We start from the raw sequence: 18,287 nt of genomic DNA, 5'->3' as shown, positions 1-18,287 counted from the left end.
CGCTTCCAAAGGTTAAAACGCCCGTAAATGTCACAAAAGCACACTGCCTCAGAATACCTAATGGCAGACAGAATAAGCTTCCGCTCAGAGTGCAGCTTAATTTTATTTGATGACGACGCACAGCTGCTCTGCCGAAGATTTTCCATGTCAAAGTCGGACACGAAATGAAGCCCCTCACACAAGCCTTGCACGTCCCCCCCCCCCCGCCTTCACAGCCGGCGCGGAGCACCCACCGCCACCAAGCCGGGCGGGAGCGCAGCCCCGGCCGCGGCTCTCCTATTGCGCATGCGCGGCAGCACGGAGGCGACGGCCCCTGAGAACAACGCGCATGCGCCGAGGCGTACAACGTGTGGCGAGAGGCGCTGCCGCGCATGCCCGCAGCGGGACGCAGGCGTGTGAGGCGCCGTGGGTCCGCCGTCCCGTATGGAGGATGAAGACTGCCCCGATCTGGTGCCGATAGACGCCGGCGTTGTGCAGGACGGCGAGCCTGGCTGCGGCAGGAAGATCCCCGTGACCATCATCACGGGCTACCTAGGTGAGCAGCGGGCGGCCGCCGGTGCGGGGAGTTTGCTGTGTGCTTGGTGACGGCGCGTCCGATGGCGGTGTTTTGTGAGTAATGATGGCGAAACTGCTCGTCAGCAAAAGCAGCGGGCGGAGGATCCACGCTCGTTCTGTTCATAAAAGTGAATTTTCTGGACAAGACCGCCCAGGGAGGGACTGAGCTGAGCGTTGGCTGTTAGTGAACGGGACTGTGTGTTGTGGGGGGGTATTTTGCGGTATTCTCGCTCTTTCCCATTCTGTCTGATTCCTCTGGAGTGTGTGTGCCCACAGTGTTTGCTTTGAATTGGAGATTCAGCCGTTTCTTAACAGTTTAATGGCAGTGCTGTCCGTGTTTCAGGTGCTGGGAAAACAACGCTTCTGAATTACATCCTGACTGAACAGCACAGTAAGAGAATCGCAGTGATACTCAATGAGTTTGGAGAAGGTATGGAAACCTGTGGGAGCATTTTTGTTATTTACCTTGGGCTGCAAAATACATGTAGAGCTTCTGGAAATCAAGAACGTTGCTGTTTTAAATTTGTTTCTGGAATCAGTGTCGTACCTCAGCCTTGAGAAAGGCAGGAAGTCTTTTGGCTGAACTTTGTAGCATTATGTGTTACACACTTCTGTACATAAATTCAAGTCAAGCTAATGAGGTTGTTACGCTGCTGGAAGTACAGTATGTTTGCTTGGCCTGCTCATTGTGAAGCAGATGAAAATTAAACTGAAATGTTTTCTTTGTACGCAACTTGGCCAATTAAAGAACATAAATTATCTTAGCTCAAGAAAATGAGGAGGTGTATGCATGGTCTCTATGACTGACCTTTTTGCTTCCTTGCTTGTGGGACCTCTGGCTGGCAGGGCTGTCATTTCCTATCTGCACCATGTCAGTGTTGCTTACACTTTGCACTATGATGATGATGTGTGTTGTTTCTATGTTTGTTTTTTTTTCCCCATATGCACGTCACTTCTGGTTGTGGAGCCTTAAATAAGCTACAGAAGCAGGGCCTCTACATAATACAGGGATGAAAGCTGATTTCTTTATTCTAACTGAATTGTTCTGTTCTGTTTGTCATTTGAGTTTTTATTTTTGTAGAACCACAATATAATAACAGAATAAAACATGCCAACATGAATCTTTCACGTCTCCTCTTGCAAGCATTCTTTCACAAATATGTAGGTTCAAATTATATTTGTTCTCTTCCCAGGGAGTGCACTGGAGAAATCCTTGGCAATCAGTCAGGGAGGAGAGCTCTATGAAGAATGGCTGGAGCTAAGGAATGGCTGTTTGTGCTGTTCAGTAAAGTAAGGAAGGATTACTATGCAAGTTCTTAATGGGTTTTAGGAGAGTTGAGGAAAGGAGGGGAGATACAGGACAAATTCATTAAGCTGATGGCAGTGTTAACTGTGACTTATTTTTTAGAGGAAACAAGAATTGGAATTTACTAGATGGAAAAGTGTCTCCTTCTGATGCCTTACTGGATTTGGACTTAATGTCTTTCAGAAAAATGTTCTGTGCGCTGGTTGGGTATTACAGGGCAGGGAGCTCTGTCTTCTGTTACTATTAAATGTTTCTATACTGAGTGCTAAATATCCAAGAAGGCTGGAAGTAGGACTCAAATGGAAATACTTAGGCTGTATTTCTTACTCTATTGGTTAATATTTGAGTATTTTGTAGCTCAGAAGGGAGAGCTTCTGTGAGGAAACAGCATTCCTAATTGTAAACAGGCGTTTATATTAAAACATAGTGTTGTGTTCATGTTTGTTGTTTTTTGTTGTTATTTCTTTGAATGTTGGATTGTGTTAAATTCCTAAGATGGGTGAAAATATGAAAGAACTAGTTGTATACCTTACAAATGGGACAGTAAGAAGAAAACAGAGTTTCTTATTGCACTGTGTTTTGTACTAGTAGATAAAGAATGCAGAATGTAAAGAATGTTACTGCTTTATCTATCTATCTATCTATCTATATATATATATACACACATATGTGGGTTTCCTATGTAAAATACTATACATTTTTACCTGATCAGCTGAGACTTAAGTAAATACCACATCTTGATGTGATAGACAGGAGAACACTGTTCAGTCCCCATCACTCCCAAACCAAAAAAGCTCTAAAGCATTAACCAAAAAACATGAGCATAATCCTGCTTTACTGCGATTTCAGTGTTTGAAAATTTAATATTTATTTAATTAGCCATTGTTACAGCCTTGGGGAGTTCACAAATGCTATTCAGACCAAAATAAAACTGAGGACTGCTTGTTGCCTAATACTAGAACAGCAGCTTTGTGACTGAATCTTAAGTGTAGTGTGTGTAGGTCCTGACTTAAACGTTTTGCTTTGATGATACCATCGCTGGGTTCTGCATCAGCACATGGATAGATTTGTTTATATGAAACATGTGTAAGCATGTTTTACTTGTTTTCTCTGTTCTCAGGCTTAATTGTTTCTTTTTGCAGGGACAACGGTGTGAAGGCTATTGAGAACCTCATGCAAAAGAGAGGAAAATTTGACTATATATTGTTAGAAACAACTGGTTTGGCAGATCCAGGTAGTTCACATTGTGTATGTTTCTTCACAACCCTTATAATTCACCTGTTTTTATGAAGTGTTTATTTGCACAGCACTCGCTTTGCCACTCAAGATGTATTATGAAGGGGTATGTTTTCAACCACATGTGTGGGTTGCTGTATAGAATAAAACTGATCAAGGGAATGGTTGCACAGGCAAGGTTGTGGTGGTGGTTGTTGTTAAACCTTTAGCTTTTAGATTGACTCCAAAACTTAACATGAATCCAGTTAAAGTAAATCTGTGTTGAAAAAGTATCTGATTAGTCTTGGAGAAGAACACTCTAAAACTAGCCGCTTTCAGTAAGTTTTATTTCTGTTCTACATTGCTCTCTGAAAAGTACAGATGAGTAATGTCTGTCATAGTGTTATTTGTCATAAGCCTTTGTGAAGTCTAAAAATGTGCTGCCGAACAGATGCATTGTTTTGGTAGATGCAGAACAGTAATTCCTTATGGGCTGTTCAGTGATTTTTGTTGTAAAAATGTAATAGCAACATGAACAGTTTTCTCTGAACCAGATCCATTAAGAGCATGTTATTGTTCTTACTGACATTTGTTTTCCATTTGGTAGACTAACACTTTCCAGCTCAAACCTGAATAGCTGTCACAGTAATTTTGTTTTAAAGAAAGGACATTGATTTGTCCTCTGTTACATACATATGCTATTTGAGTGGAATTGGAAAATGATTAAGCTTTTTGGGTAAAAGAAATCAATAGATACCAAAAAAAAACCCCACCATTGTGTCCTTTGCTCTATCTTACTTGAGGCAGCACTGTAGATATCTGACAGATATTCAGTGTTGATTCTCACTGATGTTTGGAGGAATTAGTCTTGTCAGTTCGGGTAGACCATTTTAGGCATTAGAATGAGTTCAGTTACTGGTTTTTTGTTGTTGTTGTTTTTGGTTTTTTTTCCCGGTGTCCTTGGTTCCTTTAAACAGCCTGTATGAAGTGTTCGTTAATTGTTGAATAAGAACACTGTCTCTCAGTTCCTGCTGTCCACCATATTGTGATGCTGATTCATGCTAAATTGGTTTGTTTCATAACAACTTAGGATTTTATTTTAATAAGTATACAGCACATCCCAGCAGTTGCTTTATGCCATTCACAAGGTCTTTTTAGCAGAAAATGCTGGTAGTAAGCTCCTAAGCCTTATATATTACATGTGTATTGGGTTACATATTTCTGAGTCCATGACAGACTGTAACCTCAGGTCTTCAAATACTTTCATATTCTTTTTCAGTTTAGAGTGTTCCATTTTACATTTCAAAGAAATATATAAATCATATAATCAGGCTGTAAAGGATGTTGGAGGGTTGAGTCCAACTTCTGAAAGCAGATAAGCTAAGTGATAAGGCCAGGTTTCTCAGGATATTCAGTCAGATATCCCCATCCTCAGAGAACTGGGAAGACTGCTTTTCTAGTCAGCCTGCTGCATGCCTGTCTTTTCATGTTGAAAAAGCATTTTTGTGGTATGTGTGATCTGCACCCCTCGTTTCAGCTGAATGCTGTTATCTCTAATCTTTCTACCATGTTACACTGTGAAAAACTTAGCTTTTTCCAGTGAAGTGACTTACCTTTGATTTCCGAGGTGGCTGCTGTTAGTTCCCATGGAAGCTTTTCTATCTAGGCAGAGCAGTCTCTGTTACCCACCTCTTAGGGCCTGTGATTGCTACTGCCTTTGTGATTCTGTGCTGAACTTGCATAAGTTTAGTTACATCTTTCTTGTATAGGCTGTCCTAATGCTGGAAGTACTATCCATGTGCAGTCTTAAAAGTGCTGGATAGAGGAGAATCGCCTCCCTCAGCCGTGCTCCTGTTCTCAGCCCCATTTTTCTTTCAGTGTTTTGTATGAAGCAATACTGCAGTGAGTACAGTAATGACATTCTGTAGGTATTGCTGAGTAAAATTAATTCAGAAGACTTACATGCATCTGGAAGTGTGAGATTTAAAATCTTCTCTAGTCTCATCTTACATAAGTGTAATGTGTTAGTAACTGTTGGATAAAAATGTATGGTCAGGTACTTGACATTGGTGACGCTCTCTGAATTTGGAGGAGTTTCAAAAATTAAACTACTAGTATCAGTTTTGCAGCTAAACTTATTGCACTCCCTAGGAGCCGTGGCCTCCATGTTCTGGGTTGATTCTGAGCTGGGAAGCGAAATCTATCTTGATGGTAAGTAGTTCAAGCTTGTTTTGTAACATGTTGGTATTTCATACCTCTGTATAGTATAGCGTAACGTATTACAGTTTAATGCAAGCTTTCAGAAATTGTTTGAAAGATATAATCTTGGTTTTCATATCCTCAAATTTCTTGACAGAGATCCAGTTACTTGTTCTGATGCTTCTGTACTGGAAGAGCTTTTTCAGTTCACTAAAACAAGCAAAAATTGTGCATTGTAATGTTTTGCTGACAGATTAGTTAAGGAGATACCTTGACAATGGAATGAGGAGAAAAAAACCTCATTAGTTTTCATTAGTTGGATATTACCAAATGTTATTTAGGTTTTATTGTTTTTATTCATTGTTTCATTGATCAGTTTTATTTCTTGTGAGTTCTTAGCAGTATTCAGACTCCACTGCCTTCTGTTTTCTTCTTTGTCTTTTCTACTTGTTTGTTCTAGCACTTCATCTGTTCCATTAAAATTCTAATTTTACTGTGATTTTCATTAGTTAAAGAGCATGTTGAGTGTTGATTTCTTATTTTTTTTTTTTTCCAATGTAGAAAAATCATTTATTTATTTATTGCTTAAAAATACACTAGTGTGTATTTGGTTGAACTGTGAAATGCCCTTCTAGCCATGGAAGCATTCAGTTATATTACAAACGGCTTCAACTGTTCCTGCTAGACAATTGCAGAATCCTGGTCACTTAAAAACAGGATGACTGTACAGCTTGGTCAGTCCCCTTAGTTTGCTTTGATTGCTTGTGGGAACGTATTTCTGCCCATTTGCTTTTGCTTGGAAGGAGGCAGAGACGTATCTGCATAGTAAGAATTTCTCTAGCCTAGTTTGATGGACTTTTTTTAGCTACAGGTATGAGTTAATAAGGCAAACTAATCAGGTGACAAGTGTTATGTTGAGATAGGCTGGGAATTTTGAAAATACTTAAACAATTTCAAATGTGATGATACTGTCATTTTACTGATTGTGTGGGAAGAAGTGTGCAGCTAATGGTTTTACTCCATTTTAATGTTCTCCTTTAGGCATTGTATCTGTTGTTGACGCAAAGCATGGATTGCAGGTAAGATACTGGATTTCTCACACGTTTTAGATGAACTGCTACTCAGAACAGCTGTTGCAGCTCTGATTACTCTTTTTGTTGGTGCTGTTTCTTCTGCCCAGTTTCTGCTTGAATAAACAGCAAACACCGAGGATAGGCAGGCTCACTAATGAGTACCAGTTTGTTCATAGAAACTCAGAACAAGATCATTAATTTTTTTATTGTAGATGTGTAGTTTTGTAAATCTTTCAGAGAAAAGAAATATTCTTACATAATTATGAAATCTTGTACTGCAAGCCTAACGCATCTTTAACAGTAGACAAAAGTCATTGAATAAAAATACAGTTTTTTCTAAATACATTTTTCCGTTGTTACTGTATATCACTGTAACTTCAGTTTTGAGGTTAGTGATGAATTAAACACTGTAATACAGCTTTCCGACTCTTTGGTATCCTATGCAAATGATTTACTGAAAGAAAATAGTTTCCATTAAAGAAATGTTAAGTGAATGTGTAACCTTCTTCATCCTAATGGAAACAAACAAACGAAAACCATATAGTCTTCCTTTAATACTTCCTTGAAAATCATACGTTGTGTAAAATGATTTTGGCATACTTTAAATGCAGATTAATTTGAACATTATTTAAACATGCTTAATCCAGTTGTTTTCATTATTGACTAGCACTTGACAGAGGAGAAGCCAGAAGGCCTTGTCAACGAAGCATCACGGTATGGATATCAGAACCACTTTTTTAAATCATAGTCAGTGCCTGCACTGTGTGGAAGATCATTCAAAATTGATTATTTTTCTTTTCTAAGGTTTTCCCCTCCTTTGCTTTTAAACAAAGGTAGAAAACAAAAATTACTTCTTACTTCATTTGATCTTTATGCTAAGATATGCGTTTTCTAATACGTAGGTTGATCTGAAAATAATGCCTCCTCTTTATTTTCATGGAAATTACAACAGATAGAGTACAAATAACAGATTGATAGAAGCTCAACTCTCAGCTACAAAAACAGTTTTCAGTATAGTCTCCCCACCTTTAGCTATACGTTTTTGCTAGCAGTGAAAAAGACTCTGCATGCTGTGCTTGTAAACATTTCAGTGGCCATCTGGAACATGGCTTGTCACTGACTGCTGCTACTTTGTCTACTGACTTGCACAAGCTGCTGTCTCACTGTGCTCACACCCACTGTTTGGTCTCCGTAAGTGTTCAAGTGTCAATGAATGTCACTGCGTGCTGTTTTTTTCCACATGGGGAAATTCAGTTCCACACCTTTGTTTTGTATGCACTTCCTCGTCAGACTGTCACTTTGTCAGACTGCCAATCTGTTGGACAGCAACAAAATCCAATGGAATGCTGGTGGGAAGGTTCAACCTCTGCTGTCATAGAAGGCATTGCTTTCAGAGCAACCCTCATACATATTTTAAGATAAATGGAATTTTACATTAAAGTAAATAGTAGGGGGTGGGAAGAAACACCTGGTAGAGGCAAGAAAGGTTTGTAAGCTAGGCTCTGTCAGATAATCTAAGTCATGTTGGAGATAGAGAAATATATGTATTTTTTTAATGTGGAGCCACAGTGATTAAAGATAATTCTAGTGATGAAGTGAAGAATGAATGCAAGAGAATCTGAGGTTTCTGGAATTAATAAATTGTAAGAAAATTTGGACTAGATGGCCTCTTTTTTTAAGTGGTGTGGGAGGGAATGGAGAAGGAGAAGCAAGGAATCAAAACAGGCAGCAAGGAGTGACCTCAAGAAGGTAATACTGTAGTCGTTCCATGATGTTTTAGTTTGGTCGATGGTTTGGTTAATGTTTGCCTTCCCGTACGAACAATATAGTAATTTTACAGTGCTATGAGAGACATACTGCTTCTGCCTTACAAAAAACTGCTTGTTCAAGGTGTTCCTTTTTTCTTTTTCCAAATGCATAGGCAGGTTGCACTAGCTGATCTTATAATCATCAATAAAACGGATTTGGTTTCAAGGGAAGAACTGAGTAAAGTCAGAACAGCTGTCAGGTATGAAATTTCTGGTATAAATGTGATATTGTACATGCTCAAATGTTATTTGAAATATAGAAATTAGATCTCATGATTGTTCCAACACGTCATGTAGTCAGCAGTGAAAAAGAGTCTGCCCCTTTCTGGAGATGTTTCCAGTGCATTTATGTGCTTCCACAGCCTTAACAGCTAGCCTAAGTAAGATTTGATGTTACCTGCTAAGAAGTGTGGAATTATAGAATAGAATCGCAGAATGCTCTTAAGTTGGAAGGAACCTTCAAGGACCATTGACTCCAACCTATGGCTCTACTTAGGACCACCCAAAATTACAATTCTGTGTCTGAGAGCTTTATCCAAATGCTCCTTGAACTCTGGCAGCATGAGGCCATGATCACAGCCCTGGGCGGTCTGTTCCATGTCCACCACCCTCTAGTGAAGAACCTCTTCCTAATATCCAACCTGACCCTCTTCTGATGCAACTCCACACCATTTCCTTGGCTAAATTAGGCCTAAGAAAATGCCTTATGATAGACCTTTGTCTTAAGTGCTCACATTCTTATACTATTGGGCAGCTGTTGCCATTTGTCTGAATTAACTATGGGGGGAAATGTCTGCTAGTACATACATGTTTATTAGCAAATACAAAGGGGTATGGAAGATACTCTAAATAATTGTCATGGATGTAAAAGAACCAATGGGCTGAATCAAGCCAGTGTTCAAAGGCATGTTCCATCTTTCTCAGACAAAATGGAATATTGAGAAATACTTTGCAACTTTATTTGTGGTTCAGACTCTTGAGAATTCTTAACCTTTGTACTGGGAGGAGAAAAATGCTTTATTCAGTAGTAATATTTTATTGTCAGAAGTTGTGAATTTTGAACTTGGTTCAGGTACAAAAAGTCATAAAAGCAAACTTTCTGGATGCCTCTTGGTCTGTTCAACATTTAATAACAGTGTGAGAGGTGGTGTTATGTTTCTTGAGTTACTTTACGTAGTTAAATTGTTCAATCAATATATTACAGTTGCGTTTGCACCTCACTTTTGCTTTTTTCTATTTTGTTTTAGGTCAATAAATGGACTCGTCAAAATTTTGGAGACACAAAGATCGAGGTATTAGATTAACCAGTATTACAAGTACCAAATCCTGTCCCACAGACATTATTTTTACAAAGCCTTCATTATGATCTGCTAGCTGTGCACAAGCTACCTGTATTGTCTTTTAATGTGTGCTTATGTTCAAAGAGGTACAGAATGATTGATCCTGTCAGAGAATTAGATAACACCTAGGCATTCAATACAAAGCACTTCATCTTTCGGAAAACAGATTATTGTTGTTTATTTTCTTTAGTATTTATTTTTTTTAAGCTGTATTCACTAAAATTCTCTTTTTATGCTTCCATATATCTGTGCAGCTGAAAGCTGCTTTACTCCATAGTAGATAGCACTGACTGCCGACATCTGAAAATAGGGCTAGCTTCTGGTGCTTTGCATTGGAATAAGAGGTTAGGAAAAAAACCAACAAACATAAACAACAATTTATATATTTAAAAATGAGTAATCAAGGCTTCATTATACATAATTCTTACATGCAGTGAAAATACGAAGCTTTCTTTCTCTCCCTATCTGTGCAGAGTTGATCTTTCCAATGTGCTGGACCTGCATGCTTTTGACAGTCTATCTGGAATCAGGTATGGCAATAATTTCACTTTTATTCAAAGTAATGCTCATTGCATAGATATATGCATTAAATAGGTGTGTTTACATGTAGGCAGAGTCTGTATCTTAATTTCTGTTACAAATTCTAGTTCAGACACTTGTTCAGAGTTCTTGGTAAGAGTAAGAAGTAATCAGAAGAGGATGTTTTTCCACTTGAGATACATGCAGCAAAAGATTGCAGGGTTTGGAAATGAAATGAGAGCCAAAGCGCCCATGATTGTTTGGCATTTTCCCCCCATTTCCCTTGTTGAGGCTTTAAGTTGTTCATTATTACTACTACTAATAAATAAGATCTCAGTGCTTTTTTTCTGGTTCTCTTAAAACTTAGAGGATTTAATTTTTTTCTTACTTTACATCACGATGAACTGGAGACCTTAGTTTTCACAGGAAACTCTGAGTTCCACAACAACCTAAGCCTTGAAAATGTTGTTCAGCACATAACTGGATCCATTATGCCCTCTGGTTTTTTTATGACTAAGAGGCTCAGCTTTAAATTAGCAAACACTAAGTTAGTGAGTTAGCTTTGGGAATGAGTTAAGTAGAAAGTGGTGTATAGTATTTCACTTCATGTTATGTTGCACATTTTTCTGCTACCAACAGTAATAAAAATCCCACAGATGTCAGAAGTTACTTTTTTGTTTCATAAAGATGTAAGAGGGTAAATGTGTGCTGGTGTGTTTAGAGAGCAAAATCCAGGTTGGGTTTTTTGTTCATTTTTTGGTGAACTTTATTTTCTAACGAAGGGAAATAGAAATCAGTGAGGAGCAAAGCATTAAATTCAGTACTTTCAGGGCTTAGCTGAACAGCATGTTTGCGTGTGGGCTTCTTCACGCTTTTTAAGCTCCCTCTTACCAGTTAAAATTTCATGTGTTTCCTGTCTCTGCTTTCATACTTCCAAAACTGTTGTCTTCTTTCTGTGGCTGAAGTCCCAGTGCCAATACTATGGTTCTTTGTTTGTGTGAAGTAGAATCTGACTTCCTGTGGTTGCATTTTCTTTCTCTGTTTGGACTTCAGCACACCACATTGAATCAATATGTATGAGTCAGTTTGAAAATTAAACTGAATGTATTTCTGTAAGTGAACAATGTTTAGTATTCCAAGTATTCTGATGAGAATGTGATCATACTTCATAATAAGGTTTTAATGCAATTTTGTTTCATAGTAGTATTTTTAATTCAAACTATTACCCACTTCATTGTCCTCTATAGAAGTCCATGGCGACTTACTCTATGATTGTTAAAAGTTTGTTGGAGTGTTGTACTACTAGCCTTGTTGTGAAAATGGGTCTCCTAAGTCTTTCTTTTAAGACACTGACAGCTGAGTTAGTCTGTTATGGTTAGAAACACTTTGTTCTCTCTTAGCCCAAGGACAGCTTTAATCCAACCAGAAATGACCATCCGGTAGGTCACTCCTTGCTTTATCACTCATATGTCAGAATTTTTTTTCTAATCTAGAAAGGAAATCCGTAATTGTTCTGTACATTATTATAGCCAAACTAGATGATTGTCAGTGGAATTCCAACAGTTGAGCTATGGCAGACTTTCTAACACAGATCCTTTGAAAGATCAAACAAACATAACCAAACATAACTATTCCGAGATTAAAGCTGAATTAACAGTTGAAACTTACTGTGATAACAACACTTGAGTTTTGGTCTGCAGTGCTGAAGTGTCTGTGTAAATCTTGTTTGAAATAATGACACTGCATCCATCCAATGCAAATGCAACTTTTGCTTGTTTGCAGCTTGCAGAAAAAACTCGAGAGTATGAAGACAACAGATGCACATCTCGACAAGGTAATTACAAAAAGCACTGCTTCAGTCTCGCTGTAAGAAGATAGTTCAGGATAATTGCAGCCATGGCATACTAATCATCTTATTTTTTGAGAAGGTTTCAGTTAGGGAATAGTATGTTTAAGATCTCTGGAATATTACACTGAATGCCATGTACTTTGATTTAGATAGATTCTAAATGTATATACTGAATTCTGCTTTCAAATATGGCTTAAGAGTTCTACTGTTGGAAACAGTTACAGTGTTCTTGTACATGGAGGGCGTTACTACAACAGACAAGTAATATTATTCTTTTCAGTATTTGCAGAATTGAGCCCTATACTTACACCTGATATTTATCCTGTAGGTCCAGATGGTGTCAGTGTTTGTAGATATCGGGGTGTTGCTGTTCACAGCTTTGCATTAACTAAAGTGTTAGGCACATTCTGTGAGTGCTTCCCTTTGTTTTTACACAGCAAATCAACAGATCAACCTGTAACAGTGAATTAGGTTTTCCTACAAATTTGATATCAATCCTATAATCACATATGTGCTAGAAGGTTAGGAACGTGAAACGCTTTGTTTTGTTTTTCCAGATATGTAACCCAGTGTGTATTTATGTCAGGGTAGAATCTTCTCTCTCGCTCTGTGCAGTAAAACAATCCTCGCATATTGCAGTTTAAATTGCATTTTTGCCTTCTTGGTTTTGTTTTATCTAGAGAGCAAATACAGTATTTTGTCTGTTTTGTGGTTTTGATTTTAAATACCCACTTAAAGAGAAAGGGTCTGGCCTGTCACTCCTACAGAGTTTTCTAGTCCTTTTAAATACTGGAATGCCTCTATAAGGTATCCTCGGAGTCTTCTCCAGGCTGGACAACCTGAGCTACCTCAGCCTGTCTTCATAGGAGAGGTGCTCTAACCATCTGCTTGTGATCATTCTTGTGGCTCTTCTCTGGATTTGGCACAAGAAGTCTGTATCTTGCTTATGTTGGAGGCCCTAGAGTTGGATCAGTCAGTCCCAGTGATCTCTGCTTTTGCTCAAGGCAGATCCCTTCAAGTTTCCTTGGGCATTCTAGTGCTGCAGGAATGACTTAATGGGGCAGCATTTGTAGTTGTCCTGCACTGTGTTCCTGTCTGAGTGGCTGCACTCTGGGGAGTAGTGCTGCAATTTCTGCAGCACCTTAATCTTGCTTGCTGTTGCATAGGAAATCAGACAGCTTGTCACATTTCCTTGAGGCCAGTTCTGTGCTTCCTCATCTGAGAGTTTCCAATCTCTTGGTCTCCATCTGGAGCATATGACAAATGCTGGCATACCTCTACGGCAAACCAGCACACATGCAAGTGTTGTACAAATGATAACTATATTCATTTTGAAACTGTTAAGCTAATTTTCTTGGATGCTGCCCTAGAAGGCTGCCCAAAGGTATGTGAGTCTGAAGCTGGCAGCATCCCGTGCCTTCCCAGTCACCTTACCATTCCTTCAAGACTTTGACAGGTCTCTCTGCTTTTCCCAGCAGTTTATACATCGTCTTTGTGGACCCCGACATATGAAGCAAGTACACTGCTCACACCAGAACGTGTAATGACAGATTCTCTATACCAGAACCAACTCGCCTTCCAGATTCCCCATATCATTGCAGGCATTTCAGTTCTGGACAATGACAAATCGTTGTGTTCCAGCTACTTTAACACCAGACAGTAAAAACTCGCTGATACTGAGTTCTGAGTATAAGAAATACACGGATGATTAAACACCCATCCTCTTGGAGTATGGAATTCCCCTGACTGTCCCAGTAGGTTTCTGAGTTCCTCAGAACTTCCCCATGCAAAGTGTGCTTTCTTTACAGGAAGTTACTGTGATTTGTTTCAGTTTTCAAGTTAAAGTACAATTAATATGAAATCTGCTTTCCTTTGAACTGCAGGTATTAACTGTGAAATTGACAGTCTTGAAAACAGCAAAACTAAAGATTAAATAGAGAACAATTTATTGCTACAACCATCATCAGAATCTTAAATAGATCTTTTTTTTTTTCATAACTAAAATTTATGTTCATCTTCACAGTGTTCAGCTCTAGTAATACAAGTCTGCAGTAAAACAGAAGCTTTCCTGTATGTTTTAAGATCTGTAATATGATGTATTATTAAGGAAGTTCTTGCTTTTGTAGTGTGGAGCAGTCAACCAGCAGGAGGAAGAATTCACTGTCAGTATCCCTGTTTAGTTCAACACCCACAGTTTTGAGGCAGTTGCTAAGTCAGATGAGGCATAAAGGAGAGAGAATCCTCCTGTCACAGTAGGCTGCAGTTGGATGATAAAGTGTGTTTATCCACATCATGTGGAAGGCCAGCAGAAGTGATACTGCTTTATGCATGAAGCGTATCTCTCTTGCTTTGAAGCTGCTTCGGATTTCAGTACTTGGTTGTTTTGGTGAGTTTGAGTGTTGGATAAAACTTTAGATTTGCTGTTTTTTGCTTTTGCTTTTAGTTAGATTAGCAGTCTTCTGGAAGTAGCAATCATAAAGATTGTTAGGCTGTAGAAAAAGTCATTTTCTTTGTGTACTTCTGTTCCATTGACAAAAATAAGCTCAGATGCACAACTTCCTGTATTTTCTTTTAAGAAACTGTAGATTTCAAACGGCACATTTATTGCCACCTTTTGTTTTGGGAATTGTTGGTTCTGAGCGGTTGCTGGTGATTTTTTGGAATAAAACTTGATATATCTTTATTTCTGAAATCTATTCTTACGTAGCCTATTCGTAAGAAGCTTTTCATAGAAGAAAAGTGTTGGTAGGTTAGAAGTGTATATTGGTTATTTTTTGTCTGATAAAGTTGTGTTGGAGAGCAGAAATAAAGACAAAGATCAGTAGATACGAAAATAACATTTTAAAATGTATGTAAAAGATAAAACTTATTAGGCTGTAGAAATCAAAATTGTTAGGTGTTGAAAACAAGCAAAGAGTTTTGCCTTTGAAGCAGGTGTCAGTAGGCTATTCCAGGTCTTGGCTTTGCCCATCCCAAAACAGAACTGAACAAGCAGCTTAATAAAGTGAACTGAACAGAAACTGAGATTTTTTTCATTTGCTGTTTTTGTTTTTTAATAGGGCCACGCTGTGAAGAACACCTACTTTTTGAAATTAGTATATGGAAATATTTATTTGGTTAAGTAACTGTAAGTGTGTCTTTCCATTTACAGGACATAGTGACAGTAACATTTGAAGTCCTAGGAAATATTAAGGAAGAAAACCTTAATCTCTTTATACAGGTAAATATTAATTCATCGCAGACAACTGCAAAATCATTGTGTCCTTTTGTAGAAAATCATCTCATGCTGTTCTGTTTGTGAAAACATTTTACCTCTTTATAGAATCTTCTGTGGGAAAAGAATGTGAAAGATAGGACTGGACGTACCATGGATGTCATAAGACTGAAGGTTTGCCTGAAACTTCCAACCTCTTTGTTATGTGCTTTCCCTCTTTTTAAACCGAAAGAAACTGCATTGTATTGTCTGCTATGTACAGGTCAAAGAGCAGACAAAAGAGAGAACATCACTTTGTCATTGATCCATGTAGAGACATTTAAATGTCTGCTGGCCAATGAGAGCACTCAAGGTAGCTGACAGAGAAGCAAACTATAGTACTACTTGCTGCATAGTGAAAGGGGAGACTTGTAGTCCCAAACATGAGTGGGACAGGATTAATGATCAGGATATAAGTGAAAGCAGGTGATGTTATTTTCCCCTCCTTTGCTCTGAAAGGTCTCATCCATTTCACCTAGATGGCTCCTTATCTAGGGATGTAGTTACAGGCTTCTGTCCATGATTACAGTTACTGGCATAATAAGCAGAAGTTTAGTTCAGTGTAACAAAGCAGCACAATGCTAGTTATGGTCCACCTAAAACTTTTTTAATACATCAGACTGCAGTTTTAAAGATGCAATTTACACATAAGTGTATTCATCTCCATGTACGATTCATTGCATGGTTTTAAGGTGAATGTAGGTGATGTTTGAGGATATACTTTCTTTTTCCTTAAACCACAAAGCTAAGTAAATGATAAAAAAGTCAATTGTACGACTAGACAGGGTCTAACAAAAACAATAAAACGTGCTGTGATTTGTTTCCTGAGAACATTTGTGTGTCATAGATAGCAACGTAATTATTTGTACTTCACTGGAAGAAAGGTTTTATTTCTTGATCTTTCAGCAGCAAAAAACAAAGGTTCTCATTTTTGCCTCTTAACAAGTAGAACAACAGCAATAAAAAGCCAACGGTGCTGATGCACTTCAAGCTGTCTGTTGTACTCATTAGCTGTACTGCTGATTAGAAGTATGCTTCTGTTGTACTGAGCTTTGGGATCAAAGTAACTATTCAGAACTTCCGAGGCAAATAATGCAGTGTGTGCTGAGCATCAGTTGCATATACACCAAAGCAAATTAGACCCAGGTAATTATTGAATGGATTCCAAAGTTTGTTGCTTTTATATTCATATTTTATTGGCAACTACAATATTTTTTTTGGCAGTGGCTGCAGAATTCCTACTACTGTGTCAAATACAGACTTTTTGTCATGAAATGCTTTTAACTGTTTTTTGTTTTAATTTCTTTAAAGAAGTATAAGAGGTGTTTGGCAGGATGTGTCATACTAGAATATTTTAGACAGTTTTCAAGTGATGAAAGTTTGGCATGTGAGCTGATGGACTTAGTTTTGAAAGTACTCCATTGTTAATTCCATTGCTAGTCATTGCACCATGCAGATATTTGTTTTTTCTTTGCTATTCAGAGATTCTGTGTCACAACAGAGTAAATGTTAAGCATGAGAACTCAGTGGGAACAGTCTCAACATTTTTGCTCATTTAACATCATCTTGGACAGGTGACGAGGCTTTCATAGAGACATTTATCATACATATAATCAAAGTGGCATGGTATGGGATGACATTTTAATTTGCACAAACATTCCAGGTAACTGTCCAAATGAGAAACTGAAGGCAGAACATGGCAAAGTATAATTACTGTATGTGAGAATGGATGTTACAAGAGATGATTCTGTCGCATTGTTATTTTGATGAACCTCTGCATAGTTGTCAGAGGTTTTTCCCTGCTTTGTGTACCCTTAAAGTTGTTTTTGTTGTTGTCGTTGGTTTTTTTTCCCCCATAAGTATTTCGTTTTTAAAGGTTTGTTTATATGCTCTAACAGTTATTTTTCTGGTAAGGGACTCGTATCTATTCAAGGCAAATCTCATCAAGTGATAGTCCAAGGTGTCCATGAGCTGTATGATCTGGAAGAGACTGCAATAGCATGGGAAGAAGATGAAAAAAGAACCAATAGACTCGTTTTAATTGGTATGAGTAACTTTGTGCCTTTTTCTGTAACTTTAAGGAGCTTTTTCTTTCAGCAGCCGTCCAGTTACCTGCCCAGTGAGAAGCAGCCACCCTGTACTATCCAGAGTAACTGCAGTTATGTTCTGTGTCACCTTCAGTCCAGGCTCTGTCCATGAAAAACCCCCTGCACCTTCTTAAAGCAGCTGAGAGCAGCTGTGCTGTCCTTTGTAGTTAAGTAAAATAAAAAGCCAGGTATTCAGAAATTATGTAAGCACGCTGAGGATTATTTTAAAAGCAAATAATCACAAATACGTTCGTGGGGATGCTTTGAGTATTTGGTCACCTAATCAATAACTGTGAAGATTATGAAGTCATTAAAGTGTACAGAGTCAGGTTCGTTTCTGAAAATCTTATAATGCTGAGGTTACATATTTCTTGAAATTGGTTTTTGTAAATAAAATTAGTGTTGTTTCCTGCAGCTTGGTTTTGATAAAGTACTATTTTAACTCACTGGTAGAATAAGTTATCTTCTCTGGTAAGAAGTCTTACAGGCTTCTGCTTGCAGGTATGGATTTTAGTAATACACTCTACAATACAATTAGCTAATCTGTTTTCTCTTTGCAGGTAGGAACTTGAATAAAGAGATCATCAAAGAAGTATTCATAGAAACTGTGACAGAGAAGCATGAAAACAGTTGACACTTGTTGTAGGCGTTAACGAGATTTCAGGATGTGACCAGATAGTAACCCCAGTAACCCCCCCCCTTCCATCCCCTGCCCGTGATGTACCTTGGGTGCGCATTTCAAACATACACCCTAGGGGGCGTAGACGAAGTGATTGAAGTATATAAAGTGTTAATTACTCCTAATAAACGCCATTTTGTCACCTTCCTTGCTGAGTCATGGTGGTCTTCTTGGCCCTTGCGGGGGTTATGTTAGAACCTGGGCAAGGGGGGTTTGAACCGTGGGTGCACACAGCAACAGACACTGGTCTATAAACAAGATGAAGTCTTGTGTTTAACTCTGCAAGCTTTTTATGATAAGGTAGCTTGAAGAAGTTTCCATAAACCAGGAACTAATGCAAGGTAAAAAGAACGACTTCATGGTAATGTTACTGTTTAGAATCAAAGAATCACAGAATATCCTGA

General features: G+C 38.3%; 1 protein-coding gene across 2 annotated transcripts; it reads left to right on the top strand.

The window, feature by feature from the left end:
- The first annotated feature begins 366 nt into the window (after nt 1-366).
- LOC140263808 (zinc-regulated GTPase metalloprotein activator 1A-like) lies at nt 367-18,030 on the top strand. Of its 2 annotated transcripts, none has more exons than XR_011905961.1 (15): nt 367-535; nt 899-985; nt 1,749-1,845; nt 3,004-3,095; nt 5,228-5,287; nt 6,317-6,354; nt 7,016-7,062; nt 8,270-8,356; nt 9,404-9,448; nt 9,970-10,026; nt 11,798-11,849; nt 15,016-15,084; nt 15,187-15,252; nt 17,016-17,161; nt 17,765-18,030. XR_011905961.1 is itself a non-coding variant. In XM_072359041.1 (15 exons), the coding sequence occupies exons 1-15, from the start codon at nt 424-426 to the stop codon at nt 17,836-17,838; spliced, it is 1,113 nt and encodes a 370-aa protein (XP_072215142.1). In that variant the 5' UTR covers nt 367-423; the 3' UTR covers nt 17,839-18,030. The 2 variants fall into 2 exon arrangements, 1 of the variants encoding a protein (XP_072215142.1); XM_072359041.1 differs by having other exon boundaries at nt 17,032-17,161.
- The last annotated feature ends 257 nt before the right edge of the window (nt 18,031-18,287 follow it).

The sequence above is a fragment of the Excalfactoria chinensis genome, chromosome Z (genome assembly GCF_039878825.1).
Source record: "Excalfactoria chinensis isolate bCotChi1 chromosome Z, bCotChi1.hap2, whole genome shotgun sequence".
Lineage (NCBI taxonomy): Eukaryota > Metazoa > Chordata > Aves > Galliformes > Phasianidae > Excalfactoria > Excalfactoria chinensis.
Note: the sequence above shows the minus strand (reverse complement) of the source record. Positions and strands in the feature narration are given on the sequence as shown.

Excerpts from the sequence above, each read along its gene's own strand:
- LOC140263808 (XM_072359041.1), top strand. The coding sequence starts at position 424 with ATGGAGGATGAAGACTGCCCCGATCTGGTGCCGATAGACGCCGGCGTT. Across the intron at positions 15,253-17,031 it reads TGGATGTCATAAGACTGAAG|GGACTCGTATCTATTCAAGG; the intron begins GTTTGCCTGAAA and ends TTTTCTGGTAAG. Across the intron at positions 17,162-17,764 it reads CAATAGACTCGTTTTAATTG|GTAGGAACTTGAATAAAGAG; the intron begins GTATGAGTAACT and ends TTCTCTTTGCAG.